At 37.8% G+C, this 18,605-nt stretch overlaps 1 protein-coding gene across 8 annotated transcripts in view; it reads right to left on the minus strand.

Annotated features, from left to right (window-relative positions):
- Positions 1-4,021: 4,021 nt before the first annotated feature.
- Positions 4,022-18,605, minus strand: part of LOC100378435 (PHD finger protein 20-like) — a 78,780-nt gene continuing 64,196 nt past the window's right edge. For all 8 annotated transcript variants that reach the window (XM_085508140.1, XM_085508142.1, XM_085508139.1 and 5 more), the window contains 6 exons: positions 17,711-17,922; positions 15,262-15,361; positions 14,766-14,961; positions 11,364-12,333; positions 6,341-6,512; positions 4,022-5,057 (listed from right to left, as the gene is read on the minus strand). In XM_085508140.1, coding sequence (XP_085364266.1) covers positions 4,930-5,057; positions 6,341-6,512; positions 11,364-12,333; positions 14,766-14,961; positions 15,262-15,361; positions 17,711-17,922 — 1,778 coding nt within the window. In that variant the 3' untranslated portion in view covers positions 4,022-4,929. The remainder of the gene's footprint in view (positions 5,058-6,340; positions 6,513-11,363; positions 12,334-14,765; positions 14,962-15,261; positions 15,362-17,710; positions 17,923-18,605) is intronic.

Raw genomic sequence — 18,605 nt, forward strand, 5'->3', positions numbered from 1 at the left:
CCAGGATAATGTTCTGTCTGCACATATCATTGCCAGACTTTCCCTCTGGCTCAGGGTAATGTTCGACCTACACATACCATTGCCAGACTTTCCTTCTAGTCCAGGGTAATGTTCTACCTACACATAACATTGCCAGACTTTCCTTCTAGTCCAGGGTAATGATCTGCCTACACATAACATTGCCAGACTTTCCTTCTAGTCCAGGGTAATGTTCTGCCTACACATAACATTGCCAGACTTTCCTTCTAGTCCAGGGTAACGTTCTGCTTACACATACCATTGCCAGACTTTCCTTCTAGTCCAGGGTAATGTTGTGCCTACACATACCATTGCCAGACTTTCCTTCTAGTCCAGGGTAATGTTCTGCCTACACATACCATTGCCAGACTTTCCTTCTAGTCCAGGGTAATGTTCTACCTACACATACCATAGATAACACCGGGAGAAAGAAAGCCCGAGCAGCAGTTAGTGAACATGGCAGCATTATTGGGTAACCAATTGTAAATTTATCCTACGCTTCCTTTATTTTGGAATACTAGTATAGGGCTTTAACAAATTCAAAGTTAATACAGAATACAGCCATCTGTTATTTTCTGGGTGTACACCATGCTATAAGCTGTCATACATAGGTCAATTCTCATGGAAAAATAGAATTGTGAAACAGTTTTGTCTTCAAGTTATTGCAGTTACCCAGGTAGCTGCATGGTAGACCCATTTAAAGGGCAGTGGTCATGGCACTGCGTTCTGTTAGATATGCGATTCATAGCAATGTACAATACATTGTCTACGTGGAATTCAAACGCGCGCTATGGAACAACCACTATTATTACATATGTACTATGACAGAACCCCACACCCTCCCCGTGGCTTTCGTTGCGTATGGAAGTTATTTTCACGAGTGATGCGGTGTATCCTGCGGCCGTACTTTCACGAGCGAAGCGAGTGAAAGTACAGCAGAATACACCGCATCTCGAGTTATTATTATTATTACATATGTTTCATACTTGATTATTTCGTATTAAAGAAAGAACGTGCAAACCGGGATGGAATTTAGGTCGGGGAACCCCATTGCCCATTAATATGTTCCGATATAAGTGTTACGCCCTAGCAGCGCGTGTCAGTGTAGAACGCGCCCGGAGAACGCGAGTCACTGTTTGAAATTAAAATAATCAGACGTCTAATCTGAGTCACTGTCCGAATAAATAACTCGTTGACGTTTAGTTGGGACCACGGCAGAACCAGAACTTGAACTGGACGACTATGATACACAGTTTATGTTGAAGTTAAAAGTTCCGCCATAGAACTGTGCATTGGCAAACATGCTGTGCAACTGCGGTACTCCACAGACGGGATGACTTTTGTCGACAGCGGTTGTCGCTTAGCTGCACGCTACAACTTCGTGTGTGATGTTGCTTGCTGGTCGTGGATTGACTGAGTCTTGATTACCGGTTAAAATGTTGCTCTTTTGGCGTTGGTAATTTTTATTTGGAACTGAGTAACGCCGCAACGTCACCAGCAGAAACCTGGTATCTCGATGCTGATGGTTGCGGCTGCATAGTAATCGCTGATTTTACTGCTGGTGGATCTTCTGAGAGCCCTTCAAAGTTTATAAAACTTAGTTTCCAGGTGGTCAATATACATTAAGTTCTCCCAATCGTAGTATTCCATGTGATGTACACCTGACATGCCAAAAATGTTGTTGGACAATTTGAACTGGATAAAAATAGCAGACGAAAATGTGTTTACAAAATAAAAATAGTTCGGTAGCCAATAAAAATACCATGTTCATTTGCATATCGACCGTGAAAATACCGAAAACATTATTGCATGGGTGATATGCAAATTAGTTTGGGCCAAAATAAGTGACTGTCTAAAAGTACCATTACTGTTGTTCAAATTTCATTTCACTCGGCAAGTATATTCATGTACCCCAAGGGGAAAATATCATACTTCTAAATATTGTTTATTTCGAAAAACTGTACTCCTGAAGGGACTACTTTGTTTGCTCTCAGACCTCATTTGCATATGGGTTGTGGAAATACCGATTTTGATTTCATGGACGAATCAAAATAAACTGCATTATTACATATGTAATACCCATGCAATAATGTTTTCGGTATTTTCACGGTCGATATGCAAATGAACATGGTATTTTTATTGGCTACCGAACTATTTTTATTTTGTAAACACATTTTCGTCTGCTATTTTTATCCAGTTCAAATCGTTCAACAGCATTTTTGGCATGTCAGGTGTACATCACATGGAATACTACGATTGGGAGAACTTAATGTATATTGATCACCTGGAAACTGAGTTTTATAAACCTTGAAGGGCTCTCAGAAGATCCACCCGCAGTAAAATCAGCGATTACTATGCAGCCGCAACCATCAGCATCGAGATACCAGGTTTCTGCTGGCGACGTTGCGGCGTTACTCAGTTCCAAATAAAAATTACCAACGCCAAAAGAGCAACATTTTAACCGGTAATCAAGACTCAGTCAATCCACGACCAGCAAGCAACATCACACACGAAGTTGTAGCGTGCAGCTCAGTGACAACCGCTGTCGACGAAAGTCATCCCGTCAGTGGAGTACCGCAGTTGCACGGCATGTTTGCGGAACTTTTAACTTCAACATAAACTGTGTATCATAGTCGTCCAGTTCAAGTTCTGGTTCTGTCGTGTTCCCAACTAAACGTCAACGAGTTATTTATTCGGACAGTGACTCAGATTAGACGTCTGATTATTTTAATTTCATACAAACAGTGACACGCGTTCTACACTGACACGCGCTGCTAGGGCGTAACAGTTATATTGGAACATATTAATGGGCAATGGGGTTCCCCGACGTAAATTCCATCCTGGTTTGCACGTTCTTTCTTTAATACGAAATAATCAAGTATGGAACATATGTAATAATAACAGAACCGAGTGATGCGGTGTATCCTGCGGCCGTACTTTCACGAGCGAAGCGAGTGAAAGTACAGCAGAATACACCGCATCTCGAGTGAAAATAACTTTCATACGCAACGAAAGCCACGGGGAGGGTGTGGGGTTCTGTCATATTATTTAACAGACTTATTAAAGTGGTTCTGATATACAGAAACTATCTTGACAAAGGCTAAGTTCTATAGAATATTTAAAGACCTCTACAGTTGTGAACCACATGTTGGTACGGGTAAGCCTCTTTTTAGACAACATTCTGTCAAAGCAATGTTTTGTACAGGTCTATTGCCACTGGCAAGAGATGATTTTCTGTTCAACTGCGAGATGCGTAAAAGACACGTGCTGAACATCTGCCGCAAAAAAATCGAACTATTTGATTTTGAAATAATTTTTTTGATTTCGTAGCTCACATCGAAAGGGCGATTATTGCATTTGAATACCCTTGCTTCATTGAAATTGACCATTAAATGTGTACAGCACATTAAGCATGGAAATATCCCCCAAAATACTTTCGCATATGTTGAATCTCACGCAAAGGTTGGTGCCACTTTGACCTTTGTGTGTCCTGGTTTTTACGTTCGATTTCACGCATAATTAAGGATCTCACAGAGAACCGTCTATTGAAACAGGTAGATTTATGGGACAGGAATGTTAGAAAGGAAATGTAACTTCTGCCACAGAGGATTATTTCACTGGCCCATGCTTATAAATTCTAATTTCTCTGACCTGGTATATTGAGAAACTATGTGTATGCATTAGTAGAATTGTATTTAAGCGTTAACAATGCATAGCACATCACTGTACAGTGGTGGTGAGATATTGTATCTTCACTTGTGCAATTTTTCTTGCATAAAATACAAATATTTTTTCTTAAAGTGACCTGAGTACGTTACTATGATAAACTACTACTATTCCCCCGACTTCCTCTGAATACAAGCTAATGCGTTGCCTACACACAGTCCTCTTCCTCTTGGTTCTAAGTTACAGTTCAGTTTGAGCTGGTATTGCCTTTTCATACAAATTTAATATTAGTGAGTATTATTTTCTTCAATAATCAAAATTTCAAAATACGGTCAAATACAATGTACCGGTATTTCTTTATTTATTACAGATAAAAATATGTTCTGGTTACATTTCTATTCAATAATATTGAAAGATGTGCCCCTCATCATATGGTCTAATTGTTATCAACATTCTAGGAATTTTACCCATAGTTATGATATTTCTTTAAATATCATTTGATAGTATACATGTGATTTGTAATTCTTACACAGAAGTGAAATCATCAAAGGTAGCGGTTCTTTACCATATACTGGTAACGCTAGAATGAAAATGTACTAATTTATGTCAGCTCAAATTAATTCAACTCAGCTACTGTAATCTTTATAAACATTTTAAATAAACAAAAACAAATCATTATTTTGTTCATATCAGTTTTGCATAAAATTAGGTTGGCGCAAGTTATACAGCTCAGCATATATATAAGGCAGAATTTTAAAAGTTGAAAAATCGTGTCAACAAGCAAGCTGCTCTCTGATTGGTCAGACTGTTAAGTGTTAAGGTCAGGTAGCCAATTAGCACAATGGATTATGTGGATTCCTGAGATAATTGCAACAAAGCGTTTACATGATTCAAACTGATTTGAGTAAAAACAAAATAACACACAAGATGCTACATAACGCTATAAATTCATATGTACACTTTAACACAAGGCTGTCAAAGATCACAGCTTATTTGACAACATAAACAATCACCATATTTTGAATAACACAACAAAATAAATTTGAGACAACTCAACAAAAGATAACTTAAAATCTATAAATGAAATACATGGAATGTTGACTCGGGTTCTTGACTAGTGTAAAATACTCTTGGGAAAGATAAAAGGAATAAATCAAAACTAAATGCCTTGGCATATCAACACACATCTTTGTTAGTATTATGCTACAATAACCAAGCTACTGAGAATAGTCAGAGTGACTACTATCACCTAACGACCATGTCACGAACTTTTGTCAAATCATGTACAAGTCTGCGAATGTTTCTTTTTATATGTGGCAGCTCTTCGGCAATATCATCCCCAGATGCTTGACAAAAAAATGTTGATTCCAATGCTAGAAAAGAAAGAACGAAAGAAAGAAACCATTATTTTTATTAAAAGGTGGAAAGTGTTTCAAGCAAACCTTACCGGTACTTTTACAATAGCAATGACATAGTACTACTAAGAAATGTTTGCCTAATTGTAATTCAGCTTACAGTCCAGTAGTTTTCATTCTCACCACAGAAAATGTACTTCTCTATAATAGACTCTTTTCTATAATGTGAAGAGAACAAAACTGAAGAGCAAGGAGTACTGGTCTTGCATTGATTCTGGTATACATCCACTCACAATATTGTATCAAATCTTTAAAACATCTGAGGCTGGTACAATTAAGTGTTAAGAATGTGTACAAAAATCTGACTGTTTGACACCAACATCTGACCCACATCACCCCTAAGCCACCCGGCCCCGCATCACCCCTATGTCACCCGGCCCGCATCACCCCTATGTCACCCGGCCCGCATCACCCCTATGCTACCCGGCCCGCATCACCCCTATGCCACCCGGCCCGCATCACCCCTATGCCACCCGGCCCGCATCACCCCTATGCCACCCGGCCCGCATCACCCCTATGCCACCCGGCCCGCATCACCCCTATGCCACCCGGCCCGCATCACCCCTATGCCACCCGGCCCGCATCACCCCTATGCCACCCGGCCCGCATCACCCCTATGCCACCCGACCCGCATCACCCCTATGCCACCCGACGCGCATCACCCCTATGCCACCCGACGCGCATCACCCCTATGCCACCCGACGCGCATCACCCCTATGCCACCCGACGCGCATCACCCCTATGCCACCCGACGCGCATCACCCCTATGCCACCCGACGTGCATCACCCCTATGCCACCCGACGCGCATCACCCCTATGCCACCCGACGCGCATCACCCCTATGCCACCCGACGTGCATCACCCCTATGCCACCCGACCCGCATCACCCCTATGCCACCCGACCCGCATCACCCCTATGCCACCCGACCCGCATCACCCCTATGCCACCCGACCCGCATCACCCCTATGGCACCCGACCCGCATCACCCCTATGCCACCCGACCCGCATCACCCCTATGCCACCCGACCCGCATCACCCCTATGCCACCCGACCCGCATCACCCCTATGCCACCCGACCTGCATCACCCCTATGCCACCCGACCCGCATCACCCCTATGCCACCCGACCCGCATCACCCCTATGCCACCCGACCCGCATCACCCCTATTTCAACGACCCGCATCACCCCTATGTCACCCGACCCACATCACCCCTATGCTACCTATAAGAGTTTAACTTACCAGTAATTTCTTGTTCAATTAAATCCATTCTATTGTCCAACTGATCATGTAATTGAGATATATGCTGCAGTAGATTCCATTCACAGACCAGTGGTGGTAGTGGTTCAACTTCATCCATCACATCAATATCTGATATCTCTGATCTCAGCGATTCAGTTCTCTTTCTACTCCCCTAAAATAAATGTTTATTCACGGCAAATTAAACATATGTTGCAATCAGTGGAGAGTGTAGTATTTAACTATGAAAGGTCAATAGTATACCAATATCAATACCCTCAAAAGGCCATCCAAACCTGAGGAACTTTTTATAAAACTTTTCTGGTGGGATGGCTGCTTTCGATGCCAAAGTCACTGTTAATTGAAATACTAATTTACCAGGAACAGCTTTTTAACTCTTCTGTATTTTTATTTGGCTTGGCCAATTTCAGTCATGCCTGATAGGCATGTCACACTTTCACTCTAGTTGGGTGGTAAAAACTAGCCATGGCAACAACTCAAAAACTGATTTTTGAATACTTTCATGCAGATTCACGGTTAGTAACCATGGCCAAATGTATTTGGCCAAGTTGCGTACTGACGAGAGATATCGCCGCAGACACTGTTACACTGTATCAACGTAAGTAACAGTGACTGTAAATGCTGTGCGCAATCAAAATATATACAGAAAGTGGTAAGAAATATAAAGTTTGTCATCTTATAAAAATCTAGATTAAAGGGTCCCCATGAATATAATAACAAGCCATGCATGGCACAGTCGCCATTAGTTATCGAATTTAAGATACCGTACTTCCGAGTATAAGCCCCTCCGAGTATAAGCCCACTTAACGAGTTGAGGGCATCCCCGAGTATAGGCCCGGGGTGTTTTTACCGGGCGTCGACAACATTTATTAAAATATGCATGTAAAAAGTGTATTTCATTGCATAAAAATCATGATTGGTATGGTAGTTTGGTTCCAGCTTTTACGAGAAAACTCGCAAAAGAGTGTACGGCGGGCAAACGTACATAGTTCACACGTTTTCTATTCTGTTATTTAGACCAGACTTTTATTATCCCTTGTTTCGCGACATTGCCAACCAAGAAGATCTTAAGGAGTGGGAAGATCGGCCTATTGTGTGCATTGATGGGCTGCAGTCGCCTCAATCTGACAAAACAGTACTTGCTACTAGCGCACCGATCACGGCCTGAAATACATTGATGTTGTTTACAGGACTAAGTATTATGTCAACGTGCATAACCCTGTTGAACAGGAGCCAACCGCCCTGGGTGTTCTTATGAAGGCAGCGAGAAGTTACTCGCATTTGCCGCAGAAGAGGCGAGTTATAATTATATTCACGCGAATTGACCTCAAATAGCGGCTGTAGTCCTGCGGTATGTTGCTAACAACAACCTACTTTCATTATTCACAAACTTGAAGCCGCGAAGTTGTTGCCTGCGCATATGTGGGTTAGACTTTTTATTGTTTTTTTATTGAGTTGGTGAAAACACTCTAAACAAGCTTGTGTATGTGTCTTACTAACTGCCTGGATCAGACTTTGAGTATGCATATATATTATACTTCAAACTACTAGTATTTAAATTTAACATGTCATTTAAAATGACACAGTCCCCGTTAAAATTTTGAAAGTTCTCTTTGTGCTCGTCATATTAAAGTAGATGGGTTGTAGCGAGCGTGTTCTTGAAACTTGAGTTCCAAGTGGCGTATACAACAGATTGTTTATTTACATCAAAACACGTGTTCCGTGTAGTCGTAAATATGGCCAAAAATAAAAACAGCCGTTATTCTTTGATCTGATTTTTAAACACACTGATATGTATGATGTATGTGCCAAATACGAATGAAAATGGTACATAAATTGTGGAAATATAGTAGTAAGGCCAAAAAGTCAGATGGCTGTCCTTGACCAGATTTTGAAACAAATTGTCATGGACATGCATCCTAACATGTATAAAGTACATGTATGTGCCAAATTTGAATGAAAACTGACAGAGCACGTCCAAGATACCGCATAAAAAACAAAAACAAGATGCCCGCCAGTCAACCATCTTTGATCCAATTGCGAAATAAATCGTCATGGACATGTATCCTAACATGTATAATCTATGTACCAAGTTTGAATGACAACTGACAAAGCATGTTCAAAATACAACATTTTCAAAAAACAAGATGGCTTCCAGTCGGCCATTTTGAATCAAATTGCTAAACCACTGCATGTGCATATGTCCAACATAAGGTACTAGGCACATGCAAAGAATGAACGGAATCGGTCCAAGGGATTCTGAGATATGCACAGATGCACGGACGGAGACCGAATTATAAGTCCCCGTTTTCGGACTTTGTCCGAACAGGGGCTAAAAATTAGAGAATTTAAAGATATCATCACGAAATGAACTAATCTGAGAGAGGTCCACATGTAGTACGGTACATGTATATGTAATATCAAAGCAATCAGACTTGTGGTTTTTAACAAGTTGTTGAAAATATCACTTTTTACCAAAAATTGCCAAAATATAGAAATAGAGATTTTGACATGAAAGGAACAAATTTGATAAATAACCACCCAAGGTACATGCATATTAAATTTGAAAATATTCTGACTTGCAGTTTCGAAGAAGATGAAATTGTATACCGTATTTGTCTTCAATTAGGCGCCACTTTGTTACACTTTCATGTCATGGTGGCGCTTTATTTGTGGTTAAATTTGAGCAACTTTGTTTCAAATGGCGCTTATTTCAAGCACTTCAAGTTCTAGTACCGGTAACTGTGTTACAAGCCATTGTTTTTGCTCCATTCTGGTGATAGATTATTGACAATATTTTACATTACAGTCTGACGCTTAGTCACTGTAGCCTTTATTTTAAATACTGAGTAAATGACCCATTTTCAGACAGTTTAGAAAGTTATACAAAAATTATCATTCTTTAGAAAACATTCGCAGTTTGTCGTACAATCAACAGAAAAATAAAACACAAATTCAACGCTTAGTAGTCAATGATCACGGTAGCAAAATCCGGTCATGCTGCATTCCACGGTTACTATTATTACTCAGTAGTAGTTATAATAACGTACAAAAAGTAAAATGCAAGTAAAATTCAACTTAATTTCATCGTAAGCGAATGATTCTGGTCGCATGTAAACGCTCGGCGCGATTCGATGTCTGCCATGCTTCCTGTCTTGACCTGGAACGCGTTTTTTGACCAGATAGGTCGAGTCGTTAATTAACCAATCAAAATGCTGGATGATGCCAACGTGATCAAATTACCATAGCTCATTTAAATAATGTATGAACGCAATGCGGAAGTGATTTGCCGATGTTTGCGATATTTTGGCTTTGATTTTGGTGGGAAAAACGGCATGATTTTTTTTTCAAATCAAGAAATTAGTTATTTTTGGAAAGTAAACTGAGCATTTAAAGAATAATTAAACACTGTTTACTGTGACAACAGCGCATTTGAAACAGAACATTTTCGCATTGTTTTAATTTCGTTTTTATGGACTTACTGCGAAATTAAAAACCACACTGATATTTTCTACAGTAGACTAAAAAGACATGTTTCAAGAGATTATAGACCGATTTCTTAAAAATTGTTAGAAACAAAACCAATTTTTTTTACATAAAAGCCATTCGTACAGTAACAGCGAGGGACTTCCGCGATCACGTCCATCGCTACGAACCGGTAACCTGTAGTCGATCCGCCGGCGCCCAATTCACGATCATTACGTGCCAAAATTTCAACTTTGTCTGGCGCTTAATTGAGGTGTAAAATACAAAGTTTTTGTGGCACTGGCGCCTAATTGAAGGTGGCGCTTAACTGAAGACAAATACGGTAGTTGATGACGGACAATGACGGACAATCAGTAATATGAACAGTGTCGACTTTATCGACAGCGGAGCTAAAAATTGAGCGTCAGCCAGCCATATTGAATTGAATCACAAAATAATGTTGGAACAAATGTATCCCTTGATATACTATCTTTGTACAAAATTTAAAGAGAAACATTCATTGCATTCAAGAGAAAGTAGCATGGGTACCTTGAAAAACAAAATATTTGTTTGATTCACGAAAAAAAATGATGTGCACCTACAACTCAATATGTATGATCATCATACCAACTTTGATCCAAATCGGCCCAGTCATCTCCGAGAAACTGCTGCGGACACGTTTAGGTATCAGAAATAGCAAATTTTACATCCAAAATGGCTGCCAGTCGGCCATTTTTGCTCCGACCATAAAGTAACTTGACGTGCATACGCAAGACATTATATATTGTCTTCATGTGAAGTTAGAATAAAATCTGTCAATGGGTGTCCGAGATATACCTCCGGACGTACATATGGATGGATGGAATGAACCCAAATTAATAGTCTTCGTTTTTGGACTTCGTCCGAACAGGGACTAAAAATGATATGTATCAAGGCATATACGTTTGAACAAAATTCATCTGTAAAAAGAATCCGTAAATGTTTGATTTTGATGATTTTCCAGCACAAAAATGGCCACCATTCGGCCATCTTGAATCAGATCGTGAAACAAATTGATGTGCATATGTATAATATCATGTATGAAGTCTAAGATACAGGTCTGGACACGAACGGACGGACGGACAGACAGACACACAAAGGTCAATCCACTGCGTCCAAACAGGGACGAATAACAACCAAAGATGCGTTAGCAATAAAGTGAAGTGCTTTCGCAAGACTGAATGTTCTTTGTGAACTTTGTATATGGGGCCTGGTTTTAGTTATAAACAGAAGTTAGCTTCACATTCACATACCAGCTTGTATTGATGATACCAGTCACTAGGTCCTGACTCCAGAAATAGGAGGCCCACCATTTCTTATATTTTTTAATCACATGCATTGATGAGAGTGATATCCTGATTTAAAAAAAATGCATTTTCCTGCATATGCTAAGAGAAGTAATATCAAAATAAGGTTGTGTAGCAATGACATTCACTCCCAGTAAAGTTCTACAGTTCAACTAAAGTCATATACAGCTGCTTCCCAAACTATGATTACATACCTTTGCTTTCCCAACAGGTGTAAACACATTTCCAGTACTGCCAGGTATCTTGGAAACGCTCGGAGTCAAGTAGTCCTTCTTCTCTTCTTTTTTCTCCTCATTTGCTTTCACAGACACATGAGACGTTGCCTGTTCACTGAGTTCGTCTGTAGTTAATGATAGTGTATGCTTAGCAGGAACAACGATTTCCGGCAACTGACTTACTTCAGCCTTGTCATCTGCCACATCAGCAGGTTTTCTGAAAACACACTCTGTTCTTACTTCTTTTGTTTCATTCACCTCACAAGAGTCAGTTTTATCAGTGCTCAGCATCCCTTGTTCTGAAATTTGTTTGTTTGTGATTTGTTCCACTGTATCATCATTGACTACATCAACTTCCATGTCTTCATCGTCTTTCAATTTTATTTCTTTTTCATCATTAACTCCAGACAGCATTTCTTGTTTTATATTCTGCTCTGTAATGATTTTATCATCCATTTTTTCTATAGTCTCATGTACTGGCTGTTCACAAAGCGATGTTGTGATTTCTGGTTTACTTTTAGCTCCATTACTTTGTGATTCTAAAATCTCTGTACAAGATTCAACACACGACACACCATCTTGTTTATTTTCTAATTTCGAGTTGGAAACCTTGTCTGTCATAAGTTCAATTTTACTGTCACTATTATCATCCTTTGTATTTTTTTCCCCTTGAGGTATAATATTTGCATTGTTGTTGCTACAGTTCTCACTCTGTATGATATCATCACGTTGTGTGGACTTTATGCTTACATCATCACTTTGCGCAGTATTCTTGCTGTCATCAATATGTGGTGTTTTTTCACATACCAAATCACTGGTGTCTTTAGAATGTATCATTTCAATATTTGAACACCCTGGTTGATCTTCATTTTGTTTTTTAGCCACCATGTCTTCTTCACTCAGCCTTTTAGGTTTCAACCACAAGCGTAAATCAGGATGGTTTGGAGTTCTGGAATAAAAAAAAACCACAATATAATATTGTATAGTTGTTAAACATGATTGAACTGGGTATGGCTTTCTAACCTAACCAGCAGTACAGACATTAAATGTCAATTGTTTTATTACAAGTATTAACCTTTTTCACCACCACACTTTCTCGCCCACATTTTTCTGCACTTTTTTTTATAATATTCTGCAATATTTCTGGAAATAAACCAAAATTTTAGAGCCAACAGACAAAATTTGAGTAAATTTTCAGTTTTTACTCAAATAAATTGGCAACTTTGTCAAAAAAAGAAAGTGCATACTATAAACAGGACTATTTTGTGAATTTGTGATGAAAAGGTTAAACTACATTATGCAAATGACATATTAACCAACAAGAATTGTCAATGCTCATTGGCTGTTCTGTATTTAATGCCAAATTACATCACCAAAAGAGATCCTGTAGTGTGGGATATATTTTACTAGATAGTGTTTTGATGATATCAGTCGTTGCTGGCAATGTATTATAATGCAAGCCAGTTGTTAAAATGTCATGTGCAACCTAATATGTATGATCTTGACACAAAGTTTGAATGAAATGGCCCTGTTCATTTACAAGACATGGTTCTGGGTACATTTAAGTATCAGAATTTAGCAATCTACAGAACCCATGGCCGCCAGTCAGTCATATCAAAATAGTATATGGTCTGTGCCTGAGCTTGAATTTGATTGGTCAAAGCATGTTTAAGAATGGCCTTGAACAAATGAACGAAACCCAAATTACCGTAAAACCTCTAAGATTTCAACCCCTCTAAAAATTCGGTCGCCTAATTGTTTGGTTGGGTTTCAATATTTTATTTACCTACAAATTTTTTTACTCCACTAAAATTGCTCACTTATTCTTATTCGAAAATTGCGACCAGTTTTGGTTTTCACCCAAACGGGAAAAAAATCGATGTGAGCGTCCAAACGGGACTTTCCCCGAAGGCGTGAGTTTCTGATTGACTGAGAAATTTTTATTTTATTGGTAACGAAAGTATATTCTAAACGAAGTTTCAAATAAAAACAAACACAACTGCATTGCGTAGCAGCAAATGATCACGGTTGCGAAATCCGGCCATGCTGCATTTCACAATTGTTGATTATTACTCAGTAGTGATTTATAATAATGTACACAAAATAAATTCGTTGAATTGTTATGAAATACAAATAAAATTCAACTTAGTTTCACGTAAGCGAATGATTCCGGTCTCATATAAACGCTCGATGCTGTACGATATCCGCCATGTTCTTTTAGGTCAAATCACTAATTAACCAATCAAAAAGCTGGATGATGTCAATGTGTTCAAATTACCATAGCTTATTTAAATATGTTAATGTTATTGAATGCAACACGGAAGAGACTTGCTGATGTTGTAGTCCGATCTTTTGGCTTAGATTTTGATGGGAAAACGGCATGAGTTTGTTTTTTTAAATCAAAAAATAAACTGAGCATTTGAAGAATAATTTAACATTTTTACAGTGATAACAGCTCATTGTCGAAACGAAGCTTACCCATTCACGCTAGTCACAATAAACATCATACTCTTGAATAGGCGTCAATGACTGCGGTAAAACTTAGACTCTATTTTAGGCATCAGGAAAGATTGAAACTGATGCCAAATACACCTTAAAAGTTCCATTTTATTTTTTTAAATCCCATTTTACTTGTTTAATCCAAACGACTGTTTAACGGCCAAGGGCGAATTTGCAGCAGAATCTGGTCCCTCAAATAAGTGACACGTGAGATTTGATTCTAACTGGATATATTGCACTGGGTCGGGGAGATATAAACTGCAACAGTTGCTAAACTTCCATGTATCTTTTGTCAAATGGGTACCTGTACTACGAACATTCGCAAGTTTTCCTAGGTGGTGCGCAACAGCTTTGTCTTTTGACCTATTTTGTTTTGTGCTGATTTCTTCTCCGGTCTTGATGTTTTGTTTTCCTTGTCATAATACTTACTGATTGATGACTTTGTTTTGATTTTGAGTTGTTTAGCCTACAACTCGGCCACGACCTTTGCTTTTACCGTGAAACATGGGGAAGTTTACGTCAATTTGACGGACATTCCATTTTTTAAAAACTAATGAAGCACACTATCTATCATCCCCATTTTTTTCATTTGCGGATTTGTATTCTGAAAAATTCAACCGTTCGAAAATGCACCTTAATTTTGACTCTAAAAACATCTCAGACTTTCAACACTAACTATTTAAAACCAGTTGAAATTTTTACGATAATAATCCCTGATTTTGGACTTCGTTCAATCAAGGACTAATGCCAAATTTTTGCACATTACACTTCAATAGTACCTGTATTACAGTTGAACAATACTTAATATGCAAATTAAATACATTAAATAATTTTAGAGCTACCTAATAAAAGTAAAAGCAAGGTTATAATGTGATGACTTACTGTAGTACAGTGAGTTTATTCTGTAATCCATGGAGTAGTTCATTAACAATGTGCATATCACTGACCAAGTCATGTGTTGCTAATATAGCTGGTGATACATGTTTAGAATAGTTGTCAGGTACAGACGGGAAACCAGCTAGTTCACCAGTTTTAAACCATTCTTGATCATATCTATATCGAGTATGACTACGATGACCTGAAACCAAACCAAATTTATCTCATACATGTGTATTTACAATGACACTACCTTGAATTCATAAAATCTTGACAAAATATCAATTTTTAGTGTCAGCTGACAGTTCCTAACATTGAATGTTCCACTTGTCGCTCCCGACTTGTTTATGTGCAAATTTCATGTACACATGCTTAAAGGTACATAAAGTGCATTTTGCAAAAGAAACCATATTCAACATCTAGAATAGTTTGACTATTTCTTTTAGGTGAAATTCTCCTTTTCTGTACAATAAGCGTGTTAGGAAATAACATTATGACAAACCTGCTGGGTTTTTACAGAAACAACAAATATATTTCTTAGGAACAGTATTCTCATTCAATCCAACACATCCACTATGCTGCCAACAAAGACATGTTTCACACTGTAAATCAATACAATAAATAGATTTATTAATTTCAACAGCAATATCAAATATGGTATATGATGTTATTGGACATTACCTGTATCATGAATCCACATGTACACATAATAGTAACATAATGCCTGCTATATACTAATGGTGTGAACAACTCATTGTGAAGATAAGATGTTATTGGACATTACCTGTATCATGAATCCACATGTACACATAATAGTAACATAATGCCCGCTATATACTAATGGTGTGAACAACTCATTGTGAAGATAAGATGTTATTGGACATTACCTGTATCATGAATCCACATGTACACATAATAGTAACATAATGCCCGCTATATACTAATGGTGTGAACAACTCATTGTGAAGATAAGATGTTATTGGACATTACCTGTATCATGAATCCACATGTACACATAACAGTAACATAATGCCCACTATATACTAATGGTGTGAACAACTCATTGTGAAGATAAGATGTTATTGGACATTACCTGTATCATGAATCCACATGTACACATAATAGTAACATAATGCCCGCTATATACTAATGGTGTGAACAACTCATTGTGAAGATAAGATGTTATTGGACATTACCTGTATCATGAATCCACATGTACACATAACAGTAACATAATGCCCGCTATATACTAATGGTGTGAACAACTCATTGTGAAGATAAGATGTTATTGGACACTACCTGTATCATGAATCCACATGTACACATAATAGTAACATAATGCCCGCTATATACTAATGGTGTGAACAACTCATTGTGAAGATAAGATGTTATTGGACATTACCTGTATCATGAATCCACATGTACACATAACAGTAACATAATGCCCGCTATATACTAATGGTGTAAACAACTCATTGTGAAGATAAGATGTTGTACATTACCTGTATTATGAATCCACATAACAGTAACATAATGCCAGCTATATACTAATGGTGTGAACAACTCATTGTGAAGATAAGATGTTATTGGACATTACCTGTATCATGAATCCACATGTACACATAACATTAACATAATGCCCACTATATACTAATGGTGTGAACAACTCATTGTGAAGATAAGATGTTGTACATTACCTGTATCATGAATCCACATGTACACATAATAGTAACATAATGCCCACTATATACTAATGGTGTGAACAACTCATTGTGAAGATAAGATGTTGTTGGACATTACCTGTATCATGAATCCACATGTACACATAACAGTAACATAATGCCCACTATATACTAATGGTGTGAACAACTCATTGTGAAGATAAGATGTTATTGGACATTACCTGTATTATGAATCCACATAACAGTAACATAATGCCAGCTATATACTAATGGTGTGAACAACTCATTGTGAAGATAAGATGTTATTGGACATTACCTGTATCATGAATCCACATGTACACATAACAGTAACATAATGCCCACTATATACTAATGGTGTGAACAACTCATTGTGAAGATAAGATGTTGTACATTACCTGTATTATGAATCCACATAACATTAACATAATGCCAGCTATATACTAATGGTGTGAACAACTCATTGTGAAGATAAGATGTTATTGGACATTACCTGTATCATGAATCCACATGTACACATAACATTAACATAATGCCCACTATATACTAATGGTGTGAACAACTCATTGTGAAGATAAGATGTTGTACATTACCTGTATCATGATTCCACATGTACACATAATAGTAACATAATGCCCACTATATACTAATGGTGTGAACAACTCATTGTGAAGATAAGATGTTATTGGACATTACCTGTATCATGAATCCACATGTACACATAACAGTAACATAATGCCCACTATATACTAATGGTGTGAACAACTCATTGTGAAGATAAGATGTTATTGGACATTACCTGTATTATGAATCCACATAACAGTAACATAATGCCAGCTATATACTAATGGTGTGAACAACTCATTGTGAAGATAAGATGTTATTGGACATTACCTGTATTATGAATCCACATAACAGTAACATAATGCCAGCTATATACTAATGGTGTGAACAACTCATTGTGAAGATAAGATGTTAATGGACATTACCTGTATCATGAATCCACATGTACACATAACAGTAACAAAATATACGCTATATACTAATGGTGTGAACAACTCATTGTGAAGATAAGATATTGTACATTACCTGTATCATGAATCCATCTTCTTCATCCATGTTACTAATGGTGTGAACAACTCATTGTGAAGATAAGATATTGTACATTACCTGTATCATGAATCCATCTTCTTCATCCATGTTACTAATGGTGTGAACAACTCATTGTGAAGATAAGATATTGTACGTTACCTGTATCATGAATCCATCTTCTTCATCCATGTTACAAAGACAGTGTACTATTTCTTCTTTAGTCAAAGCCGGATCATCAACCGATTCCATTGAGATGTCTGCCACCTCATCTTTCACCTCATCTACTTTGATTGGTGTAGTCACATCATTCACAACAGTCTCCTCCTTGAATTCCTCTTCTCTCTCTTTTGGTTCTTCCTTCTCTTCTTTCACTGTCAAATCAGAATGCAGTAATTGTATGTCAATGAGTGTGCTGTCACATCTGTCACGTACCCCAAAGCATCTATGTACCAAGTGGTACATATCAGAAAATTAACAGATGAAAATTGCTTCATTATGCAAATTAAATATTTAATATTCATGAATTTGAACTTAAAAATAAACATATCTGGGGATTATTTCAAAGCACCTATTTGACATGTTTCAGTGAAATCAGTTGAGTGGTTCTTGAGATATTGGTAAAAAATGAATAATTAATATGCAGATTTCAACCAAAAACTTCACGGTCTGCACATTGTCTCAGAGCAGAAAGTTCTACTGAAATCCAAAGAGTGGTTCTTCTCTCTTGCATAAATTTCATAGTGTATGGCTTCTGTTATTACTCATAATGAACCCAATATAGCATTACTGTATTAATCTACATCTCTTTCAGTGATTGGAAACCAGTAGATTACGAAACACCAACAAGCAGCCTCTCGGCTGAGATAGCTCCGCTGTCAGCAATGCACATTTCAATTAAAGAACAGAAGATATCATTAGAAAATGAACAATATGCATAGTATCAATGCAATGGGACTTGCTGTTGTCAATAAGAATTCAAAAATATCATTTTTCACCATAAATGATTGTGGTTTGTAACAAAGAGAAAATATCACTTTTTACCAAAAATGACAAA

This window comes from Saccoglossus kowalevskii, chromosome 14 (genome assembly GCF_978046115.1).
Source record: "Saccoglossus kowalevskii chromosome 14, keSacKowa6.1, whole genome shotgun sequence".
NCBI lineage: Eukaryota > Metazoa > Hemichordata > Enteropneusta > Harrimaniidae > Saccoglossus > Saccoglossus kowalevskii.